Source organism: Cyprinus carpio, chromosome B8, assembly GCF_018340385.1.
Source record: "Cyprinus carpio isolate SPL01 chromosome B8, ASM1834038v1, whole genome shotgun sequence".
NCBI classification, from domain to species: Eukaryota; Metazoa; Chordata; class Actinopteri; order Cypriniformes; family Cyprinidae; genus Cyprinus; species Cyprinus carpio.
In genome coordinates, this window is record NC_056604.1 from 21668242 (window position 1) to 21688955 (window position 20714).

A 20714-nucleotide genomic window follows, 5' to 3' on the forward strand; every position below is an offset into this window, starting at 1 on the left:
TGAATTTTTTCTCATCAGGAAAAAATTCTTTAACTTCAACAGTTCTTCCAAAGGTCTCATCCAGGAAGTTATTTATATCTTGCAATTTATACACATCGTCCACACTTCCACACTGTGATCCAATGTCAGACATATCAGAGAAAGCATCATCATCTCTCATCCCCGAATCAGCATCACACATTTCACCAGAATTAGACATTTCAGAATTTTCATTAAAAACCCTTTCAACGCTAACCGTAGCTACATCATCATTCAGTACACTAGCGTCCTCCAATTCAGAAATATCATTATTTTTACCAGAATCAACCATTTCATGGACATTCTCAGTCTGACTTTCACTCACTCCATTACTGTCGATGTTCCTCTGTGATCCAGCTTGAGGCTGCACATCCTCAGAAGCTGACTTGCTGCTCTCACCAGCAGTAGAAGTACTAGGCCTAACTTCAACTTCACTAACCTGGGCCTTGTGTGGACATGCGTGCCGTTTATGCCCGATGTCCCCGCACTCAAAACATTTCAAACTACCCGTGTTTGCGTAAATAAAATACGCTTTCCCTTCATGCATGACTCTGAACGAAATGTCCAGCTCTGGTTCATTTAAGAACATAAACACCTGCCGCCTGAAAGACATAACGTGTTTAAGAGCAGCGTTTTTACACCCCAGCGGGATCATCTTAATCTCACTAGCCTTTTTTCCATATCGCGACAAAGCTTTCTCAATTTCGTCATTTCGAATAAAAGGCGGCACATTGGATATCGTAACTCTCGTTGTCGGAGCAACAAGCGGTGAGATAATAAGAAAATCACCACTTACCACAATTCCGTCGCTTATCAACTGATTTACTATGTCTTCCTTCTCGACAAAAAACCACCACTGCTTTATTCATCCTGGATGCTGTAGTAATGTTCTCATACCCAACTTTTTCACCGATTGCCAGCAACACGTCTTCAACAGTGACGCCCTGAGCTGGTACACACCTGATTCCATGGCGGAGCGACACCTGTGACCCTGTCCCCGCAGGGACAGACGCCATCCCAGTGCCGCCTCAAAAACTCACAAACACTCACAAAACAAACCAGATGTTATTTTTAGAAAAACAACCAAACATTCATAGACTTAGAAACATAAAAAAACAAACAAACCAAAAAAACAAACAAAATATATGCGGAAAAAAACCCCAAAATCAATCGTCCTCTCCTCGTGAACACCCTCACACGCACCCCAACACTCCCAGCATGCACCGAGAGAGAGAGAGAGAGAGAGAGAGAGAGAGAGAGAGAGAGAATAACACTGTTTTACCAAGGATGCATTAAATTGATCAAAAGTGACAGTTAAGACAATAGTAATGTTACAATTATTTTTTTTAAATAAATACTGTTCCTTTGAACTTTCTATTCATCAAAAAAACCTCTAAAATGTATTACAGTTTCCACAAAAATATGAAGCAGCACAACTAGATATTTCCAACATAAGAAATGTTTCTTAAGCAGCAAATCAGCATATTATACTGATTTCTGAAGGATCATGTGTCACTGAAGACTGGAGTAATGATGCTGAAAATACAGCTTTGCATCACAGGAACAAATTACACTTAAAAATTATTTAAATAGAATATTTTATTATTTATTTTAAATTCTAATAGTATTTCATAATATTACTGTTCTGACCCAATAAATGAAGTCTATTTAATAATATAATCAAATACCATCTCTTCAAAAATAAATCATAGAGTGTTAATACAAATGTACTACATAGATCTTATTGGGCAGGCGATATTAAAAGAAACAAGTCATTTTCTCAGCATCATGCTGTGCTGTAATTACAGGCATCTGGCAAGTTCTGCCTGATTAATCCATAATTTATGAATCTAGTCATAATCCATCACTAAATCTACTCAAATGAACTTCACCAGCAGTGATTTGTGGAATGTGCTGCAGTCAGTCAGAGGTTAGAGATGTTTACACTGTTAAATCTGAGGAGAACAAGTAAAGAGGAGTTTGCATCTGAGTGTGTGTGTGTGTATATGTGCGTGCATGTTTATGGGGACACAAATTTGTATAATGGCATGGGCATTACAACGTAAAGGTGATTTATGAGAACACTTGCAGTGTCCCCATAACTCAAAAGGTTTCATTCAGAATGAGTTTTTTTGAAAATCTAAAAATGCAAAAGTTTTCTGTTTGGGGTAAGTTAGGAGTGGAGTTGTGTAGAGTGATAGAAAATATGGCTTGTACAGTATAAAAATCATTAAGCCTTTGGAGAATCCCCATAAATCATAAAACCAACATGTGTGTGTGTGTGTGTGTGTGTGTGTGTGTGTGTGTGTGTGTGTGTGTGTGTGTGTGTGTGCGTGCACATGAGAGGGCTTCAGAACACATAGAAACCCTATAGGAAACCTGGTATAACAAAGAAAAGGTACTTCACAATGAACGTTATGAACATCTAGACTAGTCCTGAGGCATCTTAACATGCATCTGTAGAATAACATCAGCTCTATTTAAAGTTCCCTTTGTGAGTTGCATATAAAACTGCACTGTCTGCAACTTCACCTATTTTGTTGGACCTCTTGCATCAATGTGACAGTAGCAAACCTCAGTAGTAAAGTTGCAAAGTTGTACCTCTTACTGGTGGGTGTGATTCTGCCCCCTTTGCGGTCAGGGCTGGATGGTGGCTCAGGTGAATATGGGCCAGGTGACAGAGAGGCTGGGCTGGAGATGGTGTACTCTCTGTAGTTCTGGTTCTCATCTCGACTCACCTGTACAGCCTCCTGCACAACCAGTGGAAAAAAACATCAATAACAGGTGCCTGAGTTTGAATTGATCAGTTCTGATTAAACAACTCTATGGATCAAATAGTCTTTTCAGTAGCCTCACAACAAAAAAAATTTAATTTTACTTTTCATTTTATATTTTATGTTTTGGGTGGTGGGTTATTTTATTAGAACACTAGTATTTTCAGCAGCTAAAAAATGCACTTGCGCATAGTTTTTCATTATAAAATTAAAAAAGAATAATAATAATAAAAAAATAAAAACAAATAAAAATACAAAAAATAAATCTATATATATTCTCCTGCCACACACAATCTCTTGTTAGATGTAAATCTTTTCTTTTTCCAACTTAAAGAGTTGTGCCTTAATCACAAGTTCTCACATGGTTGTTTGGAAGGACTACGAGACCTGTGGGGCTCCCAATCCTTTCGATCATAGTATCTGTTACAACAGAGACCTGTCAGCAGTCCCTTCAGCATATAAAAAGATTTATAACACTCCCAAGTTCCTTTCACATGTCATGGATACAGACATCCAGAATTATTGTTATACAGAAAAAGAAAAAGTGGGAAATGCAGACTCAAATGTCTTTTGAGCTCAACCTGACAAACTATAAATCATTGATAAGCAGATAGTGGTTCATCTTCTCTTAATGGTTACCAGGTGTGCTCTACTGCAAATCTGAGAAGAGAACCGAACACTACGGCTTGGGCCAGTGGTTCAGTAGAGCGGCACACTCACCACAGGCTTGCAACAGCGATGGACTGCGGTTTTGGATATGCTGCTACTTTAATACTGTAATATCTGCAAGACTTTTTTATGCATTTGAAAGAAGCTCGCTAAGGCTGCATTTATTTATTTATTTTAAATACTGTAAAACAGAAATATCATTTGAAGTTATTACAATTTAAAATAACTGTTTTTTGTGTGTGTGTGTGTGTGTGTGTGTGTGTGTGTGTGTGTGTGTGTTTATATATTTTCTAATGTAATTTATTCCTGTGATGTAAAGCTGTATTTTCAGCATCATTACTCCAGACTTCAGAGTCACATGATCCTTCAGAAATCATTCTAATATGCTGATTTGCTGCTTAAGACACATTTACTATTATCAATGTTACATATTAGGTATCAAGTATTTTTTTCTGAAACATTTATTAAAATTATGTTAGGTTTTACTGAAAACAAGATAAATGCAGGGTAAGAAAAATAATCTCAATTTAAAGGCAGGACAAGATTATTTTTCTTTCTCCATCATCAGATATTTTTCTCATTTTAAGAAAAAAAAATAATTTTGATTTTTTTTTGTTTGTTTGTTTTCTCAGAAAACTAGAATTAATATCTTAAGTAATTTTGCTTCTTAAATAAATGTAGCTTGATTTAAGAATGTTTATATTTTTGTAATGGAAAACAAGACAAACATACAAGATAGATAGAGATGGAGAGAGAGCGAGAGACAGTGAAAGAGAGAGAGAGAGAGAGAGAGAGAGAGAGAGAGAGAGAGAGAGAGAGAGAGAGAGAGATAGAGAGAGCGAGAGAGAGAGAGCGAGAGAGAGAGAGAGAGAGAGAGAGAGAGAGAGAGAGAGAGAGAGAGAGAGAGAGAGAGAGAGAGAGAGAGAGAGAGAGAGAGAGAGAGAGTTTCAAACATTCTCAAAAAATTTCACATAAACAGACAAAATTCCCTTTAATATTTGATTTTTTACTGACCTGGAAGCGGCCGACCAGTTGCTCTGTGATTCCATTGGTCTGGCCAGGAGTGGGAGGAGCAGTTCTGCGTGGAAAAAGTCAAACATTAGCACAAGACATTTTATTTTAGTATGCATATTATTATATTCTTCTTCCTGTAATTTTAGTGCACCGTTAATCTGGGTCACTTTCTTTAATCTAACTTTATAAATGAGACAAATCTGGCATAAACCAGGAGACGCAAGCATGTTTTAGGAGTCAGATACAGTATGTTGCTTTCATAAAGTAGCATGGATAAACTTAAAACTTCCTTCAAAAGAAAATAATTTCTCATATTATCCTGAAACTTTTCAGCTACCAAGTCAATCTGACAGACTGACACAAGCAGAAGGATCTGGACTGGAATCCCTTCAATATTGCCATTTATTTCCTCCGCTGGAACTGCGGATTGCGATACATTTAACGAAATGCAGAAGGCTACCCGAGCATTAATGTAAATTGATGAAATCTGACAGAGAAAAGACAACACAGTCTTGTTTAAATACATTAGCAGAACCCCTAACCAGGAAGCAGCACATGTCTGAAAACGTTTATTTATCTTAGAATTAATCCCTGGCACATGCTTACAGAAAGCTCTTTATAGCTTCATGAGGAAGGAATGCCACACAAGGGCCTGATTCAGAGCTGGTGCTCTAAGTCTTCACGATACCTCAAGTCAAACCCAGGAAGGCTTTCCTATATTCCTCAGGAAGCCAAGATATCTCTGGGAAACCATTATTATTTTATTAATTGAATATTCTTTTATATAAACACCCACTGTGCTTGTAGTCTTTAATTTGTATAGAAAAAGAGAAAGCTCACCAATTAATGAAACCGGTTTACTCTGGCTATAAATGTAATCTGGTTTATTTGAACTATTTACACTCCAAACTAAATTCAGTGTTGATATTTGAAACACACACTTCATTAAGAGTGCTTTAAACAATCAGAGAGTTGATGCAGGCCTGAGAACTGGATGAGTCTTTCCAAACAAGCTCTTTTTCACTGGTGTTAATGAGATGTTTTACTGCGAGGCTTAAGCAGAGCATCCTCCTACCACTGCCAGTAAAAACAAGCCGTGAACAGCCCAGGACGACATTCATTTTACACTCCCTCTACCTTTTGCTGCTTCTGCTTGCAATGGTTTTATCTCTCTTAATTTGTTTCACTCTATTTCATTCTAATGTCATACTCCCTTTCATTTATTTTTTCTTCCTATATAGTACATTCAGTTTTCCCCCTTCATCTTTCTTTCTGTCTCTGGCTCAAAGCTGAGGAGGTCTGGAGATGAGCTTTGGATGAGTCTAAATGCGGAAACAGTATTTTGATGCTTGCAGTGATGGTATTTAAAATGGCAAATTAAGAAATGCTACTATTGGAGAGGGATATAGTCAGCATAAAGCAGTTACAAATGTCAATAACACTTTATTTTAAGGTGTCCTCGTTACACGTTACATGTACTTACTGTAATAATTACTAATTGATTGTGCATAATAACATGCAAGTAACCTTAAGCCAAACCCTAATGCTAACCCTAACAATATAGTAAGTACATAATATGTAATTAATTAATATTACTCAGTACTTAAATGTATAATTACACTGTAACAAGGAAACCTTAAAATAAAGTGTAACCCTTTTTGTTTCTGTCAAATTAATTGGTCATTATATAATATATATTGTATTGTATTATAATATATTTACAAATGAAAACTTGATAGATAAATTCCACAGAACAAGCACAACCTGATGTGAAGCTTATCTATGTTATCCTTTGACCTGTGGCTCCTCATTTTTCCCATTAGAAGACAGTGGTTGGATGGGCAGAGACAGACAATTAAGGTGAGAACAAGTTGTCTGTACATGGAGCTTTAGCAGAATGGGCATAAATTAGCAAATTAGCAGTTGTTCAGTGGCTTTCAAACACTTGATGCTTTTTGTACAAGTAATGACATGACTTTAGGGTCTAGAATCCACCCAGTATTGTTTGGGCTCAACTATGGCATTATATATATATATATATATATATATATATATATATATATATATATATATATATATATATATATATATATATATATATATATATATATATAGTACAACATGCATTGTGTACAACATACACAAACACTACTGTAAAGTCTTAGGCCAATAGTATTATTTTTTCACCAAAAAAAAAAAAAAAAAAAAAAAAAAAACAGTAAGTGGTTTTAAGTAAGTTATTTCTATCTTTTGCTGTAGAGTGTGCGTAGGAAATATCAGTTTACATTTCCAAACATTCATTTTGCTATTAATTGTAATAATCCAGTGAAATTTTTGTTTGCACAAGGAGTCTGAAAACAGACAGTGCTCTACACAGAGATCTTAAATGACGTGAAGAAACAGAACCAACTGAGACAGACTAAATCCAGAAGAACTGTGGCAACCTCTCCAAGACGGTTCAAGAATCCTGCAAAGCTACCTTAAAAAGTGCACCTAGGGCAAAAGTTGCTTTAAACACAAAATATGGTCACATTAAATGTTGATTTGATTTCGTTAACAGAAGTTAATTGATGAATAAAATCTATTTATGACATTATTTTTGAAAGACGTTGCCACAGTTCTTCAATATTTAGTGGGTCTCAGTTTGTTCTGTTTCTTCATGTCATTCCAGACAGACTGGATGAAGGTGAGATCAGATCTCTAAGTAATTAAATAGGGTCCAATGTTAGATATGTTAACAATATTTTTTAATTGTTTAAATGATTCAAAGCTGAAAGAGTGAGTAATTTCTACACCATTCACGTCACTAGCAAAAAAGGTGATTATTTCAGACAGTTTTCTAGACGTCCCCAAATTTCTCTGGCAGGCAAGTCCTGAGCCAATATTTGAGTCAGTGACTGTAAATCAAGTATTGGAGGTTAATTGCGTATAAAAATAGACAATTAACTATCTTTGAGGCTACTGACAGCCACCTCCTGCAAACTCAACCTAAAATGTTTTAATTACGACACAAACTGGTTGTAATGTCTATTTTTATTTTGAGATAATCCAAGAACTAATAATTAATTTAGTAATCAAATACTTTAAAAATGAAAGGTACTTCATCTAATTTGAATATTTTCTTTATTTGGATCTTGATGGATGGATGTAAACCAAAAGACTAGATTGCCTATTGCAAAAAACACCTGTTTTACATTGTGTAACACTGTAAAGATAAAAACAAGACTCAAAGCAGTGATACATTATGAAAAACATGACTGAAGTTGTTGTACTGAGCTTATACTGTATGTGCAGCATGACTGAACATCAAACAGCTTCCAAAAACAGCTTCAATTGAAATCAACATGGTCCATCTACACTAGTATCCATGGTTTCCGAATTTTTTAAATCGCATTACGGACATAATGTGTTAAAAATAGCATAGCAGACTTTCTGCTTGTTGAAGCACATCTACACTACAGATACATATAGTGATACCAGCCTTATCGTCCTGTCAAACAATACTGTTGAGCTGCCAGATAAGATCAAACCAGAAAATCAAACTGCTTTCACTCTGGTCGATACTCAATATACCTCACTCAAAAAACTTGAGGAAATGCTATTTAAAAAGTGAGACTCTTCTAAACTGACGTCATTATGCTGTGTGCCCCATTTAGTCCTCAATAAGGTCATCTGCCAAGACGGATTGTGGACACATCAGCCTCAGCTGAAGGTTTAGTGTGATATTAAAGAGAAGTACTACAGTAGTTTGTATTCTAATGCTCCTCTGAGAAGATCTTCTACACTTTTGAAGGCAAATGGATGAATTCCCAGCAACTTCTTCCTTATTGCAACATGATTTCCAGAGTGACTTCTAGTCTTGTGACAGCACACTTTAATTCTTTGGAAGATGTTGCATAAGAGTCTCAATGCACCACATGAACTGTGGCATTCCAGTCATATTTTGAACTCATTAGAGATTAAATCTTTACAAGGTCTATATGAGAACGCCACAGAAAAATGTAGAAATAAAATGAGAAAAGGACAGGAAAAACTATAAAACCACATGAGACACACATCAAAGGCTCTTCACAAGCTGGAAAGTTCTCATAGGAGCCATTAATGCCTGACGCAAAGAGTTACTGGTGACAATAGAGACAATCTTAAAGACTTCATGATCAGCGTTGGGGAGTAACTAATCAATATCAGCAACGATACTAACTACATTTTTCAAACTTTCACACAGTGTACAGTAGCATTTGCAATAAAAAAAGTTTTCCAGCAATAGTGTTGTAGCATAACTAAACACTACATAGCTGTTTTCAATATCTTACTGATTTGCACATGCAATTTTACTGCCGAGAAAACTGATAAATCAAACACACTCCACAGTCTTTCTCTCAGATGTAGCACTGGAAAATCTGACTCACTCTACGAACTGGTTCACAAATTCAAAACACCTCAGATTCAAGCATGACATTTTACATTTTAATGACCATGTCTTTGACTCGGTTATATAAATTTGGGATTTCATTATCAATCTACTTGAGATACAACAACAGACGCTCATGCTGACAAGTGCCTGTATTACGAGGTTAAGAGATAGACACAACTCTCGTTTAAATGTGCACAAAAGACATTTCATCATTCCAAAATTCTATTTATTTATAGTAATAGCACTCAAAATAAAGGATGGGATTTTTCTTTTTTATTTGATAGCGATCTTCCGAAATTCTATAGTGTATTTGGGTTGTGACTGTATAGAGTGATGTTTTTTTAGTTTATTTTTATTCTTGGAAGATTTTGCATTAGATGTTGAAATTCAATTCGGTGACCAGATGCATAAACTGTTTAAACTTAGTCATCTATTTTTTTTAAGTTTGGTCCTAAATTCTTAAAGTGAGTTACAAAAAGGTAGGTTGGTCTACTCTGAATCTGAAAAAACTGACTGATTACCCCTAACTGCTAGTTGGTCACACTAGTCCTTTAGACAAAATCTTAACATACTGGCTAGGTTAATGCAACTGGCCCCAGGTTTGATAAACTATCTGGCCGCCACCGTTTTGTAAGAGGAAACACTTTACAAAACAGCTTAAGGAAACTCTCATTCATGCCAATAATTCTTCAAATTCTTTAAACTGAATTAGACAAGTCAGCGTCCCTCCTCTATTACATACTGTAGGCACTACTATTTGTAGATGGATTGTCCTGAAAACAAAGGGTCAAGTAGACAGCAGGATACTTACATAACTCTTAGTCTAATATGAACTTAGAAGAGGGCAGACACACACCCTCTTCCTCCAATACTGTGGGCTACAGTACACACACACATACACAGAGCTAGAGTGCCATTGTGGGCTTAGTGTTGTTTCTGGCCTGGTCAGAGACATGAGGTCAGAAGGGAAAAATGTACTCACATGGACACAGGGCTCAAAGTGCATGTGTGTGAGAGGGCAAAGGTACCGTTCTAGCCAGAACAGTGTGTTTACTTGTGCTGACATAAAAGCGAGCAAAATCACAGGCTTCGACTAGCCAATTAGATGACTGAACAGGTACTTGACCAATTGATCTAAATCAACTAAATCCTGTATAACTGGACTGGTTTTGGGTTCATCGGACCCCGAGGTCTTTAAGAAAGAGATCTTTAATTTAAACCTCTGGAGTCGGCGAATGTGGATACACGTTTTGAGGCAAATTCTCCTGATAAGACCAAAAAGAACTTAAATTACACTTTCAGTTTTGATCGTACTGATAAGAGCAATACATCAAACGAATCTGTAAAGGGTCTACTTTTATTTGTTTACACACGATAACAACAAGACTTTGTGCATTTACAAAATAAAGAAAACAGAGTGCGCTGTCTGCAGTCTTGGTCTGCAGTGATCTTTATTTAGAAAGGCATCATTAAAATGAACTGTAACTCAGCAAATACTCAACAAAGAGACATGAGAGATATATCTATAGAAAGCTTGACATGTCTACTTTTAAACTGAGCAAGTCTTATCGGAAAAAATATTCTGTGATAAAGTAATCCACATGAAAACAACGCGATTTCCAGTCTTTCACTTCTCCCTTTATTATATCTAATGTGACCACGCCCACGCGCCGAGCGCGCTATTGAGATTATAATCATCCACTTGACGCTCGCTGCGGGTAACTGCCCACATCAGAGCAAACAAAGCAGCGAGACTGTACTTCACGTTTTTTAATTGTTATTGTTTGCTTCGCACTGAGAGGAATAAGACATAATTCACCTCAATAAGACCGCTGAGAGAAATAAGATTTGGATTACCTCAGAAAGAAGAATGAAGCAGCTTGACCCAGCAGAGATAAACATGAGCAAGTCTATTTTATTATTAATCTACTTGTATTAGTTTTCATATAACTTGTATACATTTTACTAGTTAGACTTTTTCCAGACTATAATTTCTGACAAAATATATAATCAGGTGAAACATTATGAAGTTTCATTTACATCATCTCAGTGTTTCACGATGCCAGGAGTTTTTTTTTTATTTTTTAGGTTCTATAACATAGACAGCAATACGATATAAAAGTAATATGAGTTATAATGTTGCTTGCTTAATGTCAGTAAGAATGATTAGACAAAACTATTCTCTGTTCACGGATATAACCATATATGTTTAGAACTATATATATTGTATAGGCCTTCATACAAAGCATGCTTGTGTTTTCAAGAATGTAACTAAGCTTCTGTTCATCAATATCTGCTCTGGTGTAAATATTTTTAATGTGTTATACCCCGTCATTTGTGTTTGCAAGCATCTGAGGTAAAGGAAAAAAAAAAGTGTATCAAGTAAGCTGTAAATATCAGACGGTAATTGTGTTTGTGTTTTTTTTCCCTATAAATTACTAATCGTATCAGTGACCATCACAATAATGTTAAAAATTCAGTTTATTTGCGTAAACAGCATGCTTACTTATTTCAGATAAATAATAACCTGTTGCAAAGCGAGCCAATGCAAATAAGCAGCCCACTCAGGAACCTGGAACACAGCTAAGACCAAGCGAGGCACACACTCCCATCTCTTCAAAGTCTCTTCAAAAATGTATGTCCTTCAGGGCACATAAACAATATAAATTTCGGAAATGCCGGGTATGTGACATTCATTTATATATTTCAACATGACACATGAGCCTGCATTTATTTGATCCAAAATATAGAAAGTTGCATTTGCTAAAGCAGTAATATTGTGAAATATTTTTACTATTTAAAATAACTGCTTTCTTTTTGATTATATTTTAAAATGTAATTTATTCCTGTGATCAAAGGTAAATTTTCAGCCTCATTACTCCAGTCTTACTCTAAGTGTAACAATATACACTATACCATTTAAAAGCTGGGAGTCAGTATATATATATATACTTTATTTAGCACACAAGTGATGATAAATACAATAATCATGTTAGAAATGATGCTGTTCTTTCAATTAATCAAAAAAACCCATCTCTTTTCAAAATTAATAATAATAATAATAATAATAATAATAATAATAATAAGATAATAAATGTTTTTTTGAGTAGCAAATCAGAATATTAGAATGATTTCTGAAGGATTGTGTGACTGGAGTAATAATGCTAAAAATTCAGCATGGAAAGTCAGCTTTGACTGTTCCTAATAAACTGTTTAACTGCACTTGCAAGTTATTTTGTGGGATAATTAAATATATTCTAAATAAACTACAAACATAAAAATATATACATTTATTTTGTCCTCACATTCTTTCTTGTAACTCTTCCCTATTATTAACACACCTGACTGAAAGGCTCATTATGCAGCTCATTAGGTGGGTCTTTGTCTTCTCAGGTGTGAATCACACAAATATTCATGATAGTTGACGCCTACTCACATATTCCTTTTTGAAACAAAAAGTGTCTTAGAAAATTTAAATTAATCTATTGTTTCTATTGTTTTCTGTGAGTGAGTAAACAAGATGATTTTCACATCATTTTGAAGCACAAATTCTAGGCTACAAGCTCCAGGTTTGACAGTCTTGTGAACAAATGTTCTGTATGTGTTTTATGACCTTATTTCAGTGACTTCAAAACTGTAGTTTTTTACTAACCACACATAAACGTTATTTTCTCAAAAAGACAATCATGTACATACATGCTATTTACATATTATTGTAGTCCAGTTTGTACTGATTACAGTGTTATTAGACTCTAGCCATGTATCTATTTATGAGCAACTGAAAAAAGCACAAAAGTCAGGGGATGTCAAAACTTCTCCAGGCCCCCAAAACCCCCTAGACCTCAGAGGGTTAAAAAGCTACTGTAGGCCTAATGGATAGAGTGTCGGACTTGTAACCCAAAGGTTGCGTGTTCGAGTCTCAGCTCCGGCAGAGATTGTAGGTGGGGGGGGAGTGAATGTACAGGGCTCTCTTCCACCATGACTTCAATACCATGACTGAGGCGAGACCCTTGAGCAAGTCACTGAACCCCCAACAGCTCCCCGGGTGCGGCAGCAATATGGCTGCACAGTGCTCCGGGAGTGTGTTCACGGTGTATGCGCGCACTTGGATGGGTTAAATGCAGAGCACAAATTCTGAGTATGCTTCATCATAATTGGCCACACGTCACTTCACGTTCACTTTTTTCCACTTTCACTTCACATGGATCAAATCTCTAGCTCCCTTAAACATTTAGTAGTTACTGAATTTCAACTAAGACATTATACATACCAAGACAAGTCTTGTATTACTTTGAATGGGAGTAAGTGCAACACACAATAGGCCAGAATAAGACTTGCCTTCTAAATAAATAAAAAAAACAATCGCCAATTGACCTTTGCAAAGACCCGCCCTCTTTAGTTACTTTTGCTATGTCTGACAAGCAATGCGGCTCTCACTCTACACGTTCCCACACAGTGAAAAATTCATTTTGGAGCATAGACAACACTGACAACACAACAACAGACAAGACAGAGCAGGTTACTTCTGGTTTCAAACAAAGTCTCAGCTTTCAAATTTTGTAATTTTTTTAAGAATTTCAAACAATAAATAGCGTTTTGTGGCTTTTTAATGAGTCTTGACAGATCGCTGTAGTGCCTCAGTTCAAGCGGCACGTGAATCAATCATCTCTTCCTCTTTAATAGTTATAGCATGAGATAAACATGAAAGAACATCAGAAATTTTTTTTGTTTGTTTTAATTGCGGAAACACGTCAATACACCATTTTTCAAGATCAAGTCCACTGACGTTAATCTGCTCTCCTGTCTAGTTTGTTTGTCAGACAAAATGGCAGATTCTGCATTATGATTGGTCAGATTGCCTGTCAATCAAACTCTTGGCGAAGGGTCAATTGGTAAAGTCATTGTGTAATCACAGGTATCATGAGAAGCTCTGGATGCAATAGAAACAGTTAGTGTCTCAAGTCCTGCACTCAGGAATGAACATAAGCATTGGCTTTACCAACCTGAAATACATATTTTTTAATTGTTTGAGTTAGGGCTTGACCAGAATATTCGATTATTTGAGATTCAAATATTAGTTGTTGTTGTTTTTATTTTTTCATGATTCATTTCATCTGGAAGAGAAGACAAACATGCCGAAGACCTCAGCTGTGTGGGAGAACTTTAAATTGAGTGAGGACAAGAAAGGCAGTGTGCCAAATATGCAATATGAAACTGGCCTACCACAACAGCACATAAAGTTTTAAAAATCACCTAATTTCTGTTAGTAGTACGCCTATAGTATATTGTTGGTGTAAAAAAAAAAAAAAATCAAATTAGCTGCTTTTATCTGCCACATTAATCAGTAATTTTACACATGATAAAAACATGCAGTTAATTTACTTGGAAAATACTTGCGAATACGGCAGCCATAAAAAAAAACAAAGTAGCCCAGCCAAATAATAATTTGTCTATATTAAAAGTATTACTCTTAACAGACCTGTGTGTTTTGTATCACTAGTGCAGTGTCCGTTCTCAGAGCATATAAGCCCTTCCCGCGTGAGGTGCGCCGCTTTCAGCTCATGCTGTTCTGCAGTTTATTAAAAGTTTATAAATTCGGAATGTGTCGCATGTCCATATTGCACCAAAACGAGACACTGCACTCCCTTGGGTCCATGGCAACACACCCGCCAAGCGTGAAGTCAATTGGATGAACGGTTCTCGATGTAATACAAATGCAAACAGACAAACACACAGACACACAGAGATTCCTGCCTTTATTACACTGAGTCTACACTGGACGCGACAAAGTGACCGTTGAAAATCATTTGAAATTTGTGTCAGTATGTCATAAATAGAACGCAGCAGCAGTTTACTGTCGGGAATTTATCCCACCATGCTGCGCCGCATCCAATGTAGACAGCATAATAGGTTCTATTGTATTTTGTCGCAGCGCGGCATCCAGTGTAGACACGTTGTTGAGAGAAGAATATGTTCAGCCCCCTCCCTCCGAAGCTTCGAATATTCGGTGTTGATTACTACCGAAGCTTTGAAGCTCAAAAAATGGTATTTGGACCAGCTCTAGTTTGAGTATAAGAAACTATATTTACTAGAAAGTTCATGTCCGATGTTATTCAAATGTGAGTTTGTCAAGTAGTTTTTGGGATTTCAGTATCTCCCCATTAGTAGATAGTTCCCCACAAGAAGATAGAAAATGGTTTTGCAAAAATGGCTGTCTAGAGGCATTGCAAACATGCCCACAAAGTAAACTGACTTTCTTTAAAAGTGAAGTAGTTTTTAATTTGTGTGAAATGTTTAAAAATAGAACAAAATGAATGACCATCACTGACATTTTAGACCAGTACTAATGCACTTGTATCCATCTCTGAAAGACAAACAATATAGGCTACATAAAGAAAATAGAGGCACCCTTACCTTTCTACGAGAAGTTGCAACTGAGTCGTGCAGCTCTTGATTTTGTTTTGTGCCTCTACGTTGAGCATCTCGCCAGTATTGAGTCCATTAATCTCCATGATGATGTCACCAGGCTGAAGACAGGCCGTCTCTGCCTTACTGCCAGCATTTACCTTTAGACAAAAACATTCAACCAATCACAACTCAGCCTCGTACAGTCTGTGACCCATTAAGAAGAAAGCCCATTAAATTTGAGTCAACAGAGGTATTGTTTAATGAATATTAAAAACATTACAGATTACAAAATGTTTTGCTACTACGAGATACAATTTGGTTTTCTGTGATGAATGGAACACTGTTTAACCAGTCCTGCTCATTTAAACTTCACAGAAACATTATGCAAGTATGCTAACATAGATATGTTCTGTTGAATTAATAGTAATGTTTATTGCCTCTATTTACTCAATTTATATTCCGACTTGTTTTACAGTGTGGGGATTTAATTGCCACTGTTAGACTGTTTCTAAACAGCTTTCCTGAACACTTTCTCATCTGTCATTTGGTTATAAGTCCTGCCCCAAACTTGGTTGAGTCAATGTTTCTGTGTCAAACAGAGCAATGTTTTAATAACACCGCAGACTTTTCTTACACCATCAACCCACCAATGGATTACTTATAGTAGTGTTAAAGTTGGCAGGAATCTTGAAAACAACTAGACAGGGGCTGCTGTTAGTTGAGCAAACCTTTGAATCCCCTCAAGACTCAATAGTCAATAAGGCCACAACCTCATTAGTAGGAAAGGAGGAAAGCAACACCTCAGCTCGACTCCAAACACACAAACAGCCCGGCACAGAGAGGCCCTGCAGATTGCCAGTCAGTCAGCTGTTGTTGTTGTTGTTGTTGTTGATGTTAGCTGAAAGCGAAGGTGCAGAGGTGCCATGTCTGAGGACCTGCTCGAGTCCCAATTAACTGTTGCTACAGAGACACACAATAGAGCGCGTCTCATGTAATCAGAGTACACCTCGCTTCATGTGGAGTGCGACTATCCTTCCCCTCTGAGTGTGACAGTGGTGAAGACCTGAGAGACAGATGAGCACTTCACTTCACACCCTCATACTTCACTCCAGAATTTCAATTATCAGAAACTCTCAACGGCATCAGGTATTTTTATAGGAATATCTAGGTAGATAGTTTCTGAGGTTTGTCTCACGCAACAGTGTCAAAACATGTACGTAAAGCTTGAGGAATCATGGAGAGTCTGGAAGATTTGTGCCCATGCCAAACTCCTGCTACTACACTCTGGCCCATCTCTCCATGTGGTCCTTTGGAGCCCTATTAAAAAAACACCCCATGCTGTTCTCTTCTGTGTTTCTTACAACCTCTCTCAAAAGCACTCATTTTCCTCACATACAGGCTCTTGAGGGAACCCTAAAGGGTAGTCCACACAAACATGAAAACTGCATCAAGCACATCTGAGCTCACATTTAATATATTTGATGAACTGAATATATGTGCGCTGACTAATGTTTGTGCGAGAATAAAAGACTTAATCAAATGTGTTCATCAAATAAAGCCATCAGATCTGGAGTCCTGGAGTCTTTCACAATGTCTTTACTAACTTTTTAAAGCATCAGAGTTTTGGCTGCATAGCCATTCAATGGAGAGACCGAAATCTCAGGTTTCATTAAGATTATCTTCAGTTGTGTTTCAAAGATAAATGATAAAAAGTCTTATGGGCTTGGAACAACTTGGGGATGAGTAAATGACAATTTTCATTTTATTGGTGAACTGTCCCTTTAATAGTGCATTTGAAACAATGTGGTAATGGGAAACAATAAGGATAATGAGAGCCATAAATTTGAAAATCTCAGTGTTCTAAAGCGGTTTATGTTTAAATGCAATGGAATTCTGGGTTACAATGCAGATGTGACCAGGATCTGAAAGGAAAAGTTCCATTAGCTGCCTTTAATTAGAAACACTATGGTGTATTTTTGGATCACAACATGGAATTTGTTTGAATGAAATAAACTTTTGTTTTTTACTTGAGAGGAACTGTTTTGGTTCAATTTGAAAATTGTCCCAAAGCCCATGAAAAACAAAAATAAATGGGTTCCAGACTAGGTGGCAGAAGTACAGCAGATTCTGAACTTCTCCGTTGAAAAGGTCTTCTACAACTGTCTAAATTCTGAAAGCTTGAACTCAAAAAAAGCAATTGGTTAACCTGTTCTGAGAGACCAGACTCACAATAAATAAGTGTGAACCCAACACATTTTTTTGTTTGTTTATAGTTTAACGCCATACCAGTTACCACAGCTATATTCATGGTGTGAACAAGAAAAACAATGAAAGATATAGACCTTTATAAGATGTTTTTTTCTTTATTTTTGATAAAAATCCTAAAACTGGTTTCACTGGTTTTAATAAGGATCAACTGAAAAGTAAAGAGTCCTAATGGAGTTCAAGAAGGATCTTCACCTATTAACAAAAATGTATTGATTATTCTGGTGTGGAGTGTAGATCATTCGGTCCCAGTGATTTTTAAAGTGTTTTTCCACCAACCACAGGATTGATTTTGTAAAGTTTATTGGGGTGTATGACAGAAAAAATTTCGGATGTTTACAAGTTTTTGGCATAAATCGTTTGGTTGAGTTTGAGATTTTTTCTTTCTTGACAGATCCAAGGTTTTTTTTGTTGTTGTTGTTATTCCAAGAGGAACCCAGTGATTCATGCTGTGCTTCAACTTCACTTTTACCCATTGTTGCGTTCATATTCAACAGTGTGGTAATACACAGTATTTATTGCTATGTCTTACTATGTAAAAGTTTTTTTTTTATGTATGTACCAGAAGCACCTTAAAAAAAACACAACAAATTTTTTGTGTGTTTGCGCAGACCTGACGAATAAAGCTAATTCTGATTCTGATATTCATATTTTCTATTATTCTAAAAAGAGAATAGAGAATACCTGCAAGGAAAAAGAGGTAAAAAAAAAAACAAACAAAAAACAATAGCTTGACCACCTACAATACAATAACCAGGAACTTCCTCTTTAATTATACAGGTCTTGTTTGGTTGAAGTAGTCAGGGAGACAGAGTGCAATACAGTGTGTAATGAGAAAAGTTAGGTATAAGGCATCATTGCTTTAATCGCTGATGCAAAAAAACGAGGAGATGAACCATTTTCTGGACTGGCACTTTGGTTAACAGGGATGAAAACATACCTTGGAAACTGTTATGGCCTTCTTGAAGTCTCGCCCTCCAGAAATTCTGAACCCCCAGGGGGACGGGCCAATCAGGTTCACAGTAAATGGCATCATGTGACCACAGGCTGCTGCCCAATGCTCTCAGAAGTGCTGCGAGAGGAAAAAAGAAGGAGTGTGAGAAGAGGCAAAAACCCCACAGATGGAGAGAGCGTCGGTCAAGTTTAATTTGACATCAAGCTGAAATGCCACAGATGTGTCTCATAGTTTCCACATCTCTGAACCACTGGCTGCTGTTGAAAGGTAAACTGCCTTCACCTGCTCTTCAGAACACCTTTCATCCTATTCCACATGACTGCAGCTCAAATCCACAGACACTGTAACAATCAGGAATCATAGAGAGGTGCCACATGACTGACATTCCTGGAGTGTGTTTTTAAAGATCTAGCACCCTTAAGGAGAGCAACAAACCACTTTAGATTCAGTTTGAGTTTCTTAACCCAAAAAATGCAGTTTAATATTTTGAACTGATTAAAATTAGTGAAAGCTTTTTAATTATTATTATGCAAACATATATACTATGTACAGGATACAAATACAAAATAACCAAGGTCAACAAAACATACATGACAGCCAACATGAGATGTGTGAGTCAGTATGTGTGTGTGTGGGGGGGGGGTGTATAACAAAGCAACATGTAGAAAAGTACAACAAACATAGTAGAAAACAATAATAGTAATAATAATGATGACAATAATAATGATGATAATAATAGCATTAATAACAAACATTGGAGGATGAGGAAGGTAATAAGTAATAATAGTAATAGTAGTAGCAATACTAATACTATTAAGTTAGACCCCCGCCCATGTCACACTTGAAAGGTATGTATAATTAGTTTTTCCCCCTTTCCCTCTTTTCTTCCCCCCTTTCCCTTGTTTATGTTTCAATAAATGTATGTACTGTATATCATCTCATATGTGAAAATTAGTGAAAGAAATTGCTAAAACGATTATATTTTTTAACAAATGAGCCATAATTTTGATCAAAAAGTCAGACGCAGTTGCAAAATAAAAAAAAGACATAGAATCCAGTTTAGAATTAGTAGTTTAAGATTATTGGGTATAATCTATTTTAAATAACTAATTCACAGAAATTAAATCAAATACTTTTAAAATAGGTATTAAAACATTAAAAATATCTATTAAGCATTAAGCTACTAAAAAAATCTTTAAGGTGGCCAAATAAAAGTGCATTAAATCATTACAATATTCACAATGCTGGTACTTTAACAGCATTAACAAAATAATATTGCAGCTATATCAAATATTTAAATGAATAAATAAATAAACGCCCAGCCATTGTGTAGATCTTGGTCATCTTGGACATTTATAATGAAGAGCTATTTAGAGCCCTGATGGTTCACTGTACCCACTTCAAATGCACTGAACCTCATTGAGACCACTGTAAACGGGGATGCAAACATTTAATACTAAAATATGTGCAGGGCAACGAGCACCCGTGTAGAAGACCCTAGAGTTTACTGACACATCTGCTCCATACAAAAACCAAGCAGAACCACGACCAAGACCACCACAAGATACAGTAGTCAAGACATCTTGCTTTTCAGACAAGACTTACCAGTACCAGCTCCAAAAAAAAAGAAAATTTTTATTTACACACCCTTGTGTAGTTTTTTTGTTGTTTGTTTTTTTTTGTTTTGTTTTTATCAACTGTGGAACATAAATAGATACATTACATGTGTAACCAAGACTGTGCTGTTCACTCTTTAACATTTAATTACAATAAATGGACATTGAAAATTTCAAGTATCATAAAAGATGCAAAAGCCTCAAAAGTTTACTATAAGTGATCCATACAACTTACGTGTTATGTTCCAAGCATTTTTCAATAGGTAGCTTACTAATAGCTTTGTGGATATAGACCATTTTGATGGCTTCAGAAGGCTTTTAGAACCTGAAAAGCTCCAGTCATCATTCATTGCAACTGCATGGAAAAGAGCAACAGGTACATTATTCAACTGGCAGTGCAAATGCATTGACTACCAGTGGGAGTGCAGACAGTGATCTGTAGCCTGAATCAATTATATATATGCTTATATTATATATATGTGTGCTTTTCTCTCTCTTCTTTTTTTTTTTTTTTTTGTGGGGGGGGGGAGGATCAATTATATATATGAATCAATTATATATATGCTTATATTATATATATA

General features: G+C 36.1%; 2 protein-coding genes across 5 annotated transcripts in view; both read right to left on the minus strand.

Moving 5' to 3' along the window:
- The window catches only part of LOC109053914 (disintegrin and metalloproteinase domain-containing protein 9), a 1168157-nt gene that overhangs the window by 881264 nt on the left and 266179 nt on the right, over nucleotides 1-20714 (minus strand). The gene's annotated exons all lie outside the window — the stretch shown is intronic.
- The window catches only part of LOC109046073 (PDZ and LIM domain protein 2-like), a 68853-nt gene that overhangs the window by 33966 nt on the left and 14173 nt on the right, over nucleotides 1-20714 (minus strand). For all 3 annotated transcript variants that reach the window (XM_042730111.1, XM_042730113.1, XM_042730112.1), the window contains exons 2-5: nucleotides 18503-18634; nucleotides 15304-15455; nucleotides 4476-4539; nucleotides 2620-2768 (exon numbers count right to left, since the gene is read on the minus strand). In XM_042730111.1, the coding sequence (XP_042586045.1) occupies nucleotides 2620-2768; nucleotides 4476-4539; nucleotides 15304-15455; nucleotides 18503-18598 (461 nt within the window). In that variant the 5' untranslated portion in view covers nucleotides 18599-18634. The remainder of the gene's footprint in view (nucleotides 1-2619; nucleotides 2769-4475; nucleotides 4540-15303; nucleotides 15456-18502; nucleotides 18635-20714) is intronic.